Source organism: Vombatus ursinus, unplaced genomic scaffold (genome assembly GCF_900497805.2).
Source record: "Vombatus ursinus unplaced genomic scaffold, bare-nosed wombat genome assembly UNPS02014812.1, whole genome shotgun sequence".
In the NCBI taxonomy this organism is placed as follows: domain Eukaryota; kingdom Metazoa; phylum Chordata; class Mammalia; order Diprotodontia; family Vombatidae; genus Vombatus; species Vombatus ursinus.
This window is the reverse complement of record NW_020954590.1, coordinates 62,844,527-62,858,083: the sequence shown is the minus strand read 5'-3', so window position 1 is coordinate 62,858,083 and position 13,557 is coordinate 62,844,527. Positions and strand designations below refer to the sequence as shown.

General features: G+C 39.0%; 1 protein-coding gene across 1 annotated transcript in view; it reads right to left on the bottom strand.

Moving 5' to 3' along the window:
• LOC114054307 (meprin A subunit beta-like) overlaps nt 1-13,557 on the bottom strand; it is a 49,579-nt gene that overhangs the window by 23,308 nt on the left and 12,714 nt on the right. Inside the window, exons 6-10 of the mRNA XM_027877524.1 lie at nt 10,979-11,096; nt 8,915-9,093; nt 6,162-6,380; nt 4,696-4,848; nt 1,940-2,155 (exon numbers count right to left, since the gene is read on the bottom strand). Coding sequence (XP_027733325.1) covers nt 1,940-2,155; nt 4,696-4,848; nt 6,162-6,380; nt 8,915-9,093; nt 10,979-11,096 — 885 coding nt within the window. The remainder of the gene's footprint in view (nt 1-1,939; nt 2,156-4,695; nt 4,849-6,161; nt 6,381-8,914; nt 9,094-10,978; nt 11,097-13,557) is intronic.

Genomic DNA, 13,557 nt, shown 5'->3' with positions numbered 1-13,557 from the left:
TAGTGATTGAACCAGAATATTCCTGGTTCTCTTTTTGTAGTTCCATCATGTCCAAAGTTAGCTAAACATTCCATGAGACTGTTTATATTTTGGGCCTATATAGGAAGCTAAGATCCTACTAACTTGAAAGTCCTAGAAACGTATGAATTCCTGGGGAAAAATTTTGGCAGGTTTACTGCCAGCTACCCAGTGATAATGCACAGATTGATACCAATCCTTAGAAAGATTATTTCCTGAAATCTTGCTCCCCAGAAACTCACCTTAATGTCTTGATATTTGGGCAATTTACCTGGCCTATTGCCACAAGGAAGAGGGGAACAAGCATTTATTAAACTTCTACTATGTGCCCTTGGAGGCAGCTACTCTTGTCCCCATTTTATAGGTGAGAAAATTGAGGCAGATGGAGATTAAAATACTGGCCCACTTAATAAGTATCTGAGGTTAGATTTGAACTCAAATCTTCCTAACTCCAACCTCAGTGCTCTATCCACTGCTCTACCACTCACTCTAAGTTTATCTATATAGAAGTAGATACCTTATTGTAGGGTACAGTGAGGTGGTGCAATGCAGGACCTGATGTCAGGAAGACTCAAAGTTCAAATCTGGCCTTAGACACTTAACTGAGTGACTCTGAGTAAGTCACTGAACCCTGTTTGCCTCAGTTTCCTCATTTGCAAAATGAGCTAGAGAAGGAAATGGCAAACCATTCCAGTTTCTTTGCCAAGAGAACACCAAATGGGGTCATGAAGAGTCAGACAACTGAAACGACTAAACAATAACGAAAACCTTGATACAGAATTATAAACAGAGTAAGGAAGGAGATGAGGAATCTTCTAGAACAACCCCTGCCCAAATAATTAATTCTAGCTGCAACATCCCCCAAAGTGAGCCTTCAATATCTACCTCAAGATCTTCAGTGATAGGGCATTTACTGTTTTGCACCATCTTTGCTAGTGTACTATGCCCATCTCCCTTACATACCACCACCTCATTCCCTCTCACCACATCCCCAAGAGGAGGAAAGGAAGGATATGTAAAAAGCTGTCCCAGAAATCCCTAGCCAATCAAGAACTGAGGTAAGGAACTCATGTCAGTGAAGCAGTGAAACGGAAATGACCACTGTAAAATGAGTAGGAGGGAGAGGCCATATGGCCTTTTAGCTACAGAGCCAGCCTTAGAGTCAGGAAGACATGGTTTCAAGCCCTGCCTCTAATGCATACTTGTTATGTGGCCTTGGGCAAGTCTTTGACATGTGCCCAGGCAACTCTCAAGATAAGCAATTCAATGCTGTGGCTGATTTGGATTGGTGAGGAAGGAGAGGGTTTCCTTACCAGAAGTCCCTTACAAACAGCAAAACCACAGGTGCAGACCAAAATAAAATAACATAAAGGGGGCATAACTGGCACTTGGTAATATGCTTGACTAGCAAGACAGAGATCCCTCAATTATAGAAAATTACTACCTAGCTATATTCTATACTACACTAAAGGGGTTTCCAGAGCCCTTCAGGTTTCAGTGATCCTGAACCCTGAATTATTCAAGAGGCAGCAGTCTGAGATTTAACTCAAGCCCCCCAAGTAAAAGTTCTAGAAAGGCTCCTTTAGCCTCTTGTTAATCTAATCACAAGACCTTTAGGTCAATTGCTTGTTCTCTGATTTGTAAAAAATGGCTGTCAGGCAAAGAAACAGATGTTTGGTTTCACAAACCTGAGCAAGGAAAAGAGAAGGCAGAATAAAAAAAAAAATGAAAGTCCTGGACCAGGTAATCACTAGGGTTGCTTCCAACTGAGAATCCCATATGCATCTCAAACCATCAGAAGACCAAAGCACAGTGTTATAAAGGAGGAAAAGCTCCCATGTGTTGGAGGAAGGGAAGCAAAGAGTTACAGAAGGTCTCAGATCAAAGTCAAGCTTAATTATCTGAGAATGAAATCTCATACCTTTCACTTCATCCACCAGAGTAAGAGAGCCATTACCATTTTCTGAGGTATACTGCCTGACATAGATCTTGAGCTGGTCGTCTTTGTTACTGCTGCTGGAGTGATAAAACTGCAAGCACTGAAACTCTCTCTTGGGGTAAAATATGCGGCTTTCCAAGATTGCCTTTTCCCCCTCCTTCACAGAGCTGGTGTCAAAATGCATAAAGAAACCAGAGTCTGGGAGACAACAAAGAAGAGATTAGACACTTGAAGACCCTAGCTTTAGAAGAAAAAATTCCACGGGCAGGTGTAGTTAATATTAATACATGAGATCACCAAAAGCTTACTATCTTTTTTTCACATCCTACAACCTAAGCTACAATCAAGACTTGGAACATTACCTCATTGAGTCAATGCTAAATAAAATATTAGTCAGTCACACATGTGGTGGGGAGAAAGACATTTACAATAGTAAAACACTCTGCTTTTACATGGCTCCATGCGTAACCATGTTAGGCAAGAGGGGAAACTGAGACAAAAGACAATCACAAGTACCAACACATTAAAAATCTAGTGTGTCATTTTACATCCTGCTTATTCAGGTGTGTGCTGGTAAATGTTTGGGGCAATATCCTATATATATGACACATTTTTAAGTTTAATCTTCATTAACATTTTTCTTCATTACTTTCTTAAGACTAGACAATCAACAAAAAAAAAATAAAGTCCTGATTGGTAGTGTTTTTTGATTTCTGAAGCATTAATGTTCACATTGAAAATTAGGCTTCAGGTTGGAGTTCCTGCCAAATCTGCCCACAAACACATGCCTTACTCCCTCCACAGGAGGAAAAGAAGTGCTCTGTGAATGTTCGCCTAAGGGTACACATCAGGAATATGAGAAAGAAAGAAGAGAGATCAAATCAGGAAAGGGGCTCCAGAGGGGTCCAAACTGCTTGAATTGTTTCACTTTCTGAGCCTCAGTTTTCTCATTTGTAAAAATTTTCAGGTTTATAAAACTGCTAGATGTTCTCAAAGTTCCTTTCTGCTCTCATGTTCTGTCATCGTAGTTCTAATTACTCAATCTTCTGATTAAAAGTTACCTCAGGGAGATCATGGGGCTAAGTCAGAGTGGGTATTTGCTTCTTAACTAGCTAAATATAGGTTTCTTTGTTAGCTTTTGTTCAGCACTTGCTATGTTAAAAGTGAAGACTGAGAACTATAAAAATAGGGTTCCCGCTCTTTATAAGTTCACATCTTATGAAGGACACAATATAGCTATAGAAGGTAAAAAAAAAAAAAAAAGTCTTATCAAATTATTTCTGATTGCAAGAGATAACAATTCTCAAGAGAAAGGAAAAAAAAAAACACCTGAGTTCAGATGTTTGCTTCAGCCTGCTCCCCCTTCCTTAAACTTCCTGTTTCTCCACTTCCTCCCCACAAGAGCAATTTGCCCTTTCACTTGTCATATTCTCCCCTAATTACCCAAGATCATTCCCTGCGAAGGTTGAGAATAGGAGCTCCCAAGTCACTCTCCTTCAATAGCTTACAGTTCATGAAGTAGTACTTACTTATGACTTCACAGGGAAAAGAACACTGTCTCAATAGCCAGAGGACAACGGATTCAAATGCCACCTAAGACACTGCCTCAACGACCTTGAGCAAATCAATTACCTCTCCTGGACAAAAGTTTACTCAACTATAAATTGAAGGAGGTGAACAAGATGGCCTCTGAGACCCCTTCTAGCTCTGAACCTCTAGGTCTTGGATTCTGTCTCTCTTAGTGTCCTGACCTAATCATTTGAACTAGTATAACAGCCTTAAGTTTCAGCACCTGATTTTACACGTTTGTTACCAATCACAGAGATATCAAGTTTGGGACTAGCAATGTGGTATTGGAAGACCACTTTAGCCCAAACCAAACTGCAAAGGGAAACATGAAATAAATAAATGAGGTCTCTTCTGCCAAGGTTTTTCACTTGCTTTGATCATCTGAGGTCAGATTTTCAAGGACAAAAAATATATACACTTTAATCTCTCTCTCTCTCTCTCTCTCACACACACACACACACACACACACACACACACACACACAACTGCTGAAGCAATCTCTCTTCAGGCTGGAAGCCTGAGATCTGAACTATAGATCAAAAATCTAGACCTCTGAGGGCATCAAGCCCGATTCCTTAATTTTACCAATAAAGAAACTGAGAGTCAAGGGGTTTAAGTGACTTATAGTGAAATCACTGGGGGATTTGAACCTAGGATTTTCTAAATCTAGAGTCACTGTTCTTTTGACCTTACCATAGTCCAAACTCAGTGAGATGTTACATATATAGGAGGTTAAGGAAGAAGACCTTAATCATCTTAATTTACTAAAGTAACAAGTCACATTGCCAGACTGCTCTTAGTATGAATTTTTAGATAGATAATAAGTCTAATAACACTTATAGAACTTTGGAATAAGACCCCATTCTTCCTTTAGACAACATTCAGCCTCTTCCTTTAAGGTAGCAACCTGGTATAAGAGATAAACTTTCTGGACTGGGAATCAGGAAGACTCAAGTTCCCATCATGCTTCAGGAACTTGATATCTGTGTGACCCTGAGTGGTTCTCTCATCTGTAAAATGAGGAGGTTGAACAGGATGTCCCCTGAGGTCACTTGCAGCTCTAACTTTATGATCATATCATAGATAAGATGTCATGACTATGCTGATAAAAGCACAGGCTGAGAAAGCAAGGCAAGAGCCATTAGGTCCCACCCAAGGTAGTTAGTTACCTTTGCACTTGCCCAGGTTTGATTGATCAGTGTCTGGGCCACCAGGCACCCATGAAACCCTCTGCCAGTCACTATTATCTTCAGAATTTTGAATCATGCCACAGATATTTTCCAGTTCAAAATCGCATGAGTCCATAAAGGTTAAGAAAGAAGCTAGAGAAGACAAAAATCACTGAATGACTCTCTAGTTAGACAGAAATTTTATTCTGTTTTTAGAATAACTAAAACTGTTTTAGTTCATTGTATATGAATTGAGGAAGAAGGAAGGCAGCCCAGCAAGCCGTGAGTAGTTCCCTGAGGAGCTCTGATTAATGCCAGCCCACATAACCAAAATAGGAAGGCATCCCACAACTAGGTAGAGCTGCCCTAACTTGAAGCTGTTCATTAAGGGATGTGTTGAATCAAGGCATACTTCCTTCAGTCCTTCTCAAATTACTGAGCTGGCTGAGCCATAGTCCAGCTTCTTTCATTACTCCTCCTCAGGAATCTATACATTTCATTGCCATCCAGGTACTGTTTGAAAACAGCTTTCAATATGTCAAATATACCTATTTCTGGTCCAGGAGCAGTCCTTCAGAAACCTGTTTGATAGATCCTGATGTCAAATTTACATTTGCAAGAGCAAATATAAAATCATATATCCCACAAAGCACAAGAATGTGTTTTCAGATCAGAAAGATCTATTTAGAAGAATACTTTTGAGTCTTCCTTGTAGCCACAAAGTGTTTAAAGGAGTCAGTGTGGTATAGTGGCTAGAGGGCTGGTTTGGGAATCAGAAGTACCTATGGTCAAGTTCTGCTTTTGACATATAAGATTTGTGTTAGTCAATCATCAATTAGCATTGATTGCTATTAAGCACCTCCTACATGCCAGGCACTGTTCTAAGCACCTGGAACATAATGAAAAGCAAAAAACCCCAAACATTCTCTGATCTCAAGGCTAATGGAAGTTACCTCTGGGCAAATCATTTAACCTCTCAGTACCTGAAGGTAGCACCCTAAAATCATAGAATAGACATCAAACTACACTGGTAGAGTTTTCTCACTAGGAGGAAGTTCCCTCTGCCAATGAAATCTCATTCCCATAAAATGGTCCAAAAATGGCTCACAGTTATGTGGTGATTTATAGTTTATACAGCCTTTCTCACAATAAACCTGTGAGCTTCTGGTACAAATATTACCTCAATTTTATAGGGGCAAAAACTGAGGTAAGTAACTTCCTAAAATGACATAGTTAATAATAAATGGCAGTCACAACTTGGTTTTTGGTTTCCTGACTTCAAGCCCACTGCCCCAAACTGCTTACCTAAAACACTATGTAGCTATAGTGTAGATTTAATTCTGATTATTCTTTTCCCATTTTTCATTGACTAAACTTTTCCTAATTGCAAGAACAAAGCAGGCTGAAACTTTTCCAAACTCAGCTGGGGGAAACAGCCCTGGTTCCCCAGAGACCAGGATACTTACAGCAGTTGTAGAGTTTTCTCAATTTTTCAAGGTCATAATCACTGAAATCCATTCGTTGTCCAATCACATCCAAAAAGTAAGGGATCCTAGTCACAATTGTTGGTTCTATTCCACTTTGGAAGGCAGTTTTGCTATAGTGCATCACAGATGTGTAGTCATAGGGAACATTCAGAGAGTCTGATTCCTTATCATTGTAAATATTGAAATTGTGTTCTGTGCCTAAAATAAAAATAATAACATAAATAATAAAATGTAAATAACATGAAATTTTTTAAGTTTGGAATTTATGGACCTCAAGTTACCCTATAGCAAATGTTGCGTGGTACTAAATGGCACGACATTTCAAAGTGTGTGGTATGCACACACTCTTCATATTCAATACAACACATATGTGTTTTTTTACTGTACCTATTTGTTACCAAGGTAAGGTTTTGATTGGATCTCCTCAAGGACAGAAACTATCTTTTTTCCTTTCTTTGTTTCCACAGTGCTTGACACATAGTAGATGATCAATATATGTTTATGGACTGACTGAAGTGTTGTGAAAATAGTAAAAACTGTAAGAGGGAAATGATAATGATACAAAAAAAGGAAGAAAAGAAAATCAATCAAATATTTTTTAAAATATGCAAAAGAGAGCAGGAGGAAATTCAGAAAGGGATATAGTCAAAAAGGGTGAGGTGTTATGATAAATAGAATGTATACTTTTAAAAAAATAAGTTTTACATTTTTACATTTGAAAATTAAGATAAAATGAGAGACAATGATGTGATCATGAGCACCTTACTTGTTAGGCTATCAGTAACCAATAAATTGGGTCAGTGGATTCTCTCAATGACCAAACACCCCAAGGTAAGACTCACCGTCATTAATATAATTTTAGTAAGTATAGAGCTGGGTAGGTGGGGAAGAGGATATGATCAGTTACAAGGAAAATAGCATCATGGAGGTGAGAACAACGTGATTGGTTATTTCAAGGAAAGCAGCTAACACACAGGGGACTAGCAACCACCCCTCTCTGGACAATTAAGGAATGTTAATTGTTTTATGGGACCCGGGATCATCTTGTAGGATCTGTTAGCTGACTTCAGTTAGCCGACTCCCTGGCACCTAGAAGAATTTGTAGGGGAGATAAGAATGTTGCAAGGACGGACAATATACCTTTTGGGGATAATAACAAGTTAACTTGTAACTAACTCAGAGGAGAAGCTGATTCAGAGGTAGAGAAATGTGGACTGAGCAATTATACAAAATGAAACAGTAATATAGAATAGGGTCAGTTACAGAATAGAATCAATTATTAAATAATACAGAATAATTTTAATTTCTTCAACATAGCAGATTTATTGTTTTATGTACAATCCTCTTTTTATGTTCTTTGCCTGTAAAAATGTTTATGTTTCTTGATGACTAAATTTATAATAAAAAAATCTATTTTAAAAATAGAAATAAAGTATATAATATGGATACATTCTGAGACTAAATAACTGGCATCTATATTGTGCTTTACAATTGTAGAGGACTTTCAAATTATCTCATTTGATCCTCAATGGTCCAGTAGCATACACAGTACAATACATATTCCCATTTTGTGGATCAAGAAACTAAAGTTCAGTGAAGTTAAATGACTGCCAGAGATCACAGAATTGGAGGGTTGGAACAGACCTCAGTGACCATCTAGTTCAACTATATCATTCCTTCTTTTTGTTGTTAAATGTCTTATAAGCTCTTTCTCTCCTTTCTCTCCTCTCTCTCTTATTAATTCTCTGCAGTCTGGATCCTAACCTCATCATTCAAATGAAACTACTGTCTCCAAAGTTATCAGTGATCTTTTAATTTCCAAATCTAATGGTTTTTCCTCAATTTTCCTCCTTTTTGACTTCTTCATAGCCTTTGACACTGTTGATTACTTTCTCCCCCTTTATGCTCTCTCCTCTCTGGGATTTCATGACATTCCTCTCTCTTGGTTCTCCTGCTGCTATCTAACTCCTCCTTCTTAGTCTCCTTTGCTGTACTATCTTCCCAATAATAACCACCAATGCTGATTGCCACCGGGGGTCTCACAGTGGCCCTCCATACTAAATTGCTTGGTGATCTCTTCAGCTCATAAAGATTCCATAATCATACATAATTCACTAAGCAGAGGATTCCCGTATTTATTTACTCAGCTCCTTATTACCAATGAATCAAATATAAAATCTTTTGTTTGGCTTTTAAAGCTCTTCATAATCTGACCTTTCCCTGCTTTTACAATCTTCTCATTCTTTATTCCTCTCTATATACTCAATGACTCCGCATCAGTGGTCTTCTTGCTGTTTCTTGAATGTAACTCTCCATGTCCTGACGTCACACCTTTTTACTAGCTATCCCCTATGCCTAGAATCCTCATCCTCCTTATCTCAGCCTCCTGGTGTCCCTGGTTGCCTTCAAGACTTAGTTCAAATCTGACCTTTTATAACTGGTCTTTCCCCTCATTGCTAGCACTTCTCTAGGAGAATACCTCCCATTTACATCATATATACCTTGAATGCAAACAGTTGTTTGCATGTTGTCTCCCCCATTAGAATTTGAGCTCCTCCAGGGCAGGGACCACCTTTTTTGTCTTCCTTTGGATTACCAGTGTTTTGCACAATGTTTGTCACATAATAAGTGCTTAATAAAAGCTTGTTGATCCACTAATGACTGGAAGGGGGTACAACCACTTGACTCTAGTCTTAAATTCTCTTAAACAAAAACAAGCAAGGAAACCATACCTTCCAGAATTCTGTCCTCCATTATTATGACGTAATCATTTCGATCTGAACGGGACTGTTCATGCCAGAATCCCAGAGCGTGGAGGAACTCATGTTGAACTGTCGCTATTCTGTCACAATTGTCTCCTATGGAAAGGGTCTGTTTGCCACGACGTCTATTTCCTACTGAAGAATAGCATCTAAAAACAAGGTACGAAGTGGTAAGATGACTAACATTAAATGCAAAAGTTACACATCTGCTGTAGAAGATGGCAAAAGTCATGATCATTTGGCATAGTTAAGCAGTAGCAATTAGCCCTCAAATAGGAGTTCATAGATGGATTAGCAATATGGCCAAAGACAAGTCAGAGATAATTATAACCTGTAAAGTTCTCTATCAAAGGGATAGAGAACAGATGGTTAAAACTATAGACTAATGAGCTGAACATTAAGATCAACAATGGATGCAATTCTAGAATAAATTTTTAAATGTATGGACTGAGAGAATTTGGGGAAACTTGATGAATATGGGCCAACATTGGCTTATTACAAAGAAGAAATGCAAGAATAACCTCATTTCCTTTTTGACCAGACTACTCTCTATTTTCCATCTGCAGTTCTGATGGTTTGAACAAGGCCCATTATGCCCCTGTACAGGATACCCCCTGGTGATGCAACCTCTCATCCCTTTGCAGTTTCTTTTTGAGGGTGTTGCCTTCTTCCATTAGATTGTAAGTTCCTTGAAGGCAGGGACTATCTCTTCTTTTTCTTAGTTGTATCCCCAGAATTTAGTACTGTGCCTGGCACATAGTAGTCGTTTAATAAATGTTTATTGAAGTAAATGTTTACTGACTAGTAGCTCAGGGAAGTAAAATAGACTTAGTACCCTGAATTTCAGCATGTCATTTGACAAAGCCTCTCAAAGTATGCTTGTGGCATAGGGATAGGGACTGGACTTGTTTATCTAGGGAACTCCCAAGGGAGGAAATTCTCCACCAATGTAAGTAGAAACAGAGGCCACTAAACCATACGTAAGTATTCTTGAGCACAAACTGACTTATAAAACCACATATCAATATTATCTATGTTTTATTGTATTTTGACTTATTTTGTTATATATTAACCCCATTACATTTTAATCTGGTTCAGGCTGCACTGAGGATGGTTGAGATACATGGTAATTGAAAACTCTGGGCTAGAGCACTCAGAAGTTAAGTGACTTGCCCAGGCTCTCATAACTATACACAAAACTTGAACCCAGGTCTTCTTGGCCTCAAGATCAGTTCTATAGCCATTATATCACACTGACTCTTGTGGATAAAATATGGAAAGATTCCATTCAACAAACAATTATTGAATTTAATTGACAAATTTGGTCTGATTAGGGTTTTGTGGTATGGAACTGGTTGAATGACAAGTCCTAAGAGTATTTATTAATGGAATAATGTCAGATTTCATGAAAGGATAGATTCTATCTTCATCATATTTGCATCCTTACCATATCTAACATGGTGTTGTGCACGTAGCAGGTAATAAATAATTGGCAAATGGGCAAAATCAGATTATAATAAGCAGCAATGGCAGCCAAGTACATAGTAAACTCAGGGTTTTGTTTGTTTATTTTGGCTTGTTTTTGTTTGGTTGTTTGTTTGAACATGATCTGTACCACCTCCTCCTTCCCGGTCTCCCTGAGGCACTTTCCAGATTCAAGCTAAACATTTTTCTGAAGTTCAGTTGTTTTCGGTTGTGTCTGGCTCTTCATGGCCCCATTTGGATATTTCTTGGCAAAGATACTGGAGTGTTTGCTATTTCCTTCTCCAGCTCATTTTACAGATCAGAAACTAAGGGTTCAGTGACTTGCCCAGAGTCACACAGCTAGTAAGTGTCCAAGGCCAAATTTGAACTCAGGAAGATGAATTTTCCTGATTCCAGGCCCGGCACTCTATCCACTGCACCACCAAGCTGTCCAAGTCAAACATAGGCAACACATAAAGATAAGGTCCTGGACTTAATTGTTTTGATTTATAACATGCTAAAGACCCTCAGTTTTCAGAAAGTTCTTAAAATGTCAGATCTTTCTCTTACCCACTTCCTTTGAACACTGAAATATAGTTGTCTTCACCTTCCCATGGCTTAAAGTCAATGCAGGTTTTTAAACGGTACCGTTCAAATGCATTCAGGATAACTCCTTTAGCATTTATTTCTGAAGAAGAAGAGGAGACAAAAACAGTGCCTGTTAACCACCAATAGCATCCAGAATTTAGAGCTGGACTTCCCCTCTGCCCCCCCACCCCCACCCTGAGCTAAAACCTGTCTCTCAAAGGCCAACAATGATCAAAGCCAAAGGTCTCTTGTCAAGTCTCATCTTCGGATTCTGCAGCTTCTGACACTATAAATGGCTCCCCCTTCTTCACCCTTTCTCTTCCTTGGCTTCAGAGATACCATGTCCTCCTAGTTCTCCTCCTGCCTCTAACCTTTCTTTCTCTGACTTCTTCATTTGTTCCCTACCCTCACCCTAATCCTTTAACATGCGTATTCCTCAATGGTCTGTCCTCGGGACTCTTCCCTTTCTCTCTTTTGGCAGATCCTTTCAGTTCCTTAGCTTCAACTTCTGCCTCTGTGCAGATGAGTCCTAAACATCATCATCATCATCATCATGAGAACTAGCATTTATATTGTGCTTCCTACATATCAAGCACTGTGCTCAGCATTTTCACAATTATCTCATTTGATCCTCACAACATCCTTGAGAGGAAGGTGCCATTCTGGTCTTAATTTTACAATCAAGGAAACTGAGGCAAACACGTTAAGTGACTTTCCCAAGATTACATAGGTAGCTTCTGGGGTCAGCTTTTAATTCAAGTCTTGAGGCCCACTGCTCTATCCACTGAGTCAGAAGCTGTTCTAAACCCTTCTTCTTAGATAAAGACTCATATCTGTCTACAGGACCTCTCTACTTGGATGTTTCACCTGTACCTCAGACTCAACTTGTCCAAAAATGAGCTTGTCATCTTTCCTACAAACCTGTTCCTCCTTCTTACATCATTATATAGGTCAGCAGTACCATCATCTACTCCATTTTATAACCTCGAGGTTATCCTCGACTCTTTCTGCTCCTTCATCTCTCAACTCTATCTGTAATTGCCTCACCAAAGGAAAAAAAAAAAGACTACAAATTGCAAAGAATGTGCCAACTTGAATTGATGAAGGGAGCTTCATAATTTGGAAGTTCTCTGCACTAACAAAATCACAGATCCAGTTCATATCCCTATCCTTATGATGTCAATCTCACTGCTGAAACATGTCTCAAACCTGTTTCCTCTTCTCTCTTGCCACTATTACCTCCCTAAAAAGAAGGGAAAGAAGTATTTATTATGTGACTCATATGTGTCAGACACTAGGCTAAGTGCTTTACAAATATCTCATTTGATCCTCACAACAACCCTGGGAGGTAGGCATTATTATCATTCCCATTTTACAGTTAAGGAAACTGAGACAGGCAATGGCTAAGTGCCTTGCCCAGGGTCGCAAAGCTAGTATATGTCTGAAGTCAAATTTGAACTGAGGTATTCCTGAATCCAGGCCCAGCACTCTATCCACCAGACAGAGTTGCCCTGCAAAAATTTTGGTTAATACACTATGACAATAGACTTTTAACAGTTCTTACGCTCTCTACTCTCACTCTTTCCAATCCATCCTTCCTTCAGATCAATATTTCTTCTAGTTTACTTGTGAACATTATTGTATCACTCCTTTGCTGCCATTTTCCTACTTTAGGCCAATAGATTAGGAGCTCTTCAAGTACATTATAAATGCATTGAGGCCCAGTACACTTAGACAAAGGTGTAGCAGGAAGCAAATTCATATTGGATCCAGTTGTCTGGCACTTAACTTTTCAGAGGATAAGTTTCCTCATCTACAAAATGGAAATAATAACATTCCCACTACTTAAACTGTTGTGAGGATCAAATGAAATAGTATATATAAATGACTTGTAAGCTATAAATAGCAACATAAATGTAAGTTATTATCAATAGCCTGCTGGTTGGTCTACCTGCCTCGGTCACCCCCTATTCAACTCTATCATCCATGTACTTGCCCAAGTGAATTTCCTACAGCCCAGATCTGACCATGTCACCTCCTTATTTGACAAACTCCAGTGGCATCCTTCACAACCTGGCCAGGCTTCTTATATTTTACTCCCATCTATATTCTCTAAGATCCAGTCACACTGGCCTCCTTGCTAATCCTCAACAAGACACTCATCTCCTTTTCTCTGTCTTTCCCATACCTTCCCCTCTTCCCCAAACTGAGCATAGATTGCTCTCCTTGTTCATTTCCATTTCCCAGCTACTCTGGCTTCCTTAAAGACTCAGTTTTCAAATCCAACACCTTCAAGAGCCCTTTCCAAATTCCCCACTCCATCCAGGGTTATTGCCTTCCCTCTGAGATTGGTTTCCATTTATACTAAAAATATCTTGTATGTAGACTTATTTTGGATATTGTGCCCCTTCCCATTAAAATGTGAGCTCCTTCTTTATATCCTCAGAGCATAACACTGTACCTTCTCTTTAATTCTAGTGCCCTACTTCTACTGATTATTTCAAATTTATCGTGCGTAGAGCTTGATTGTACATAGTTCAGTTCTCCCCCATTCTACTTTA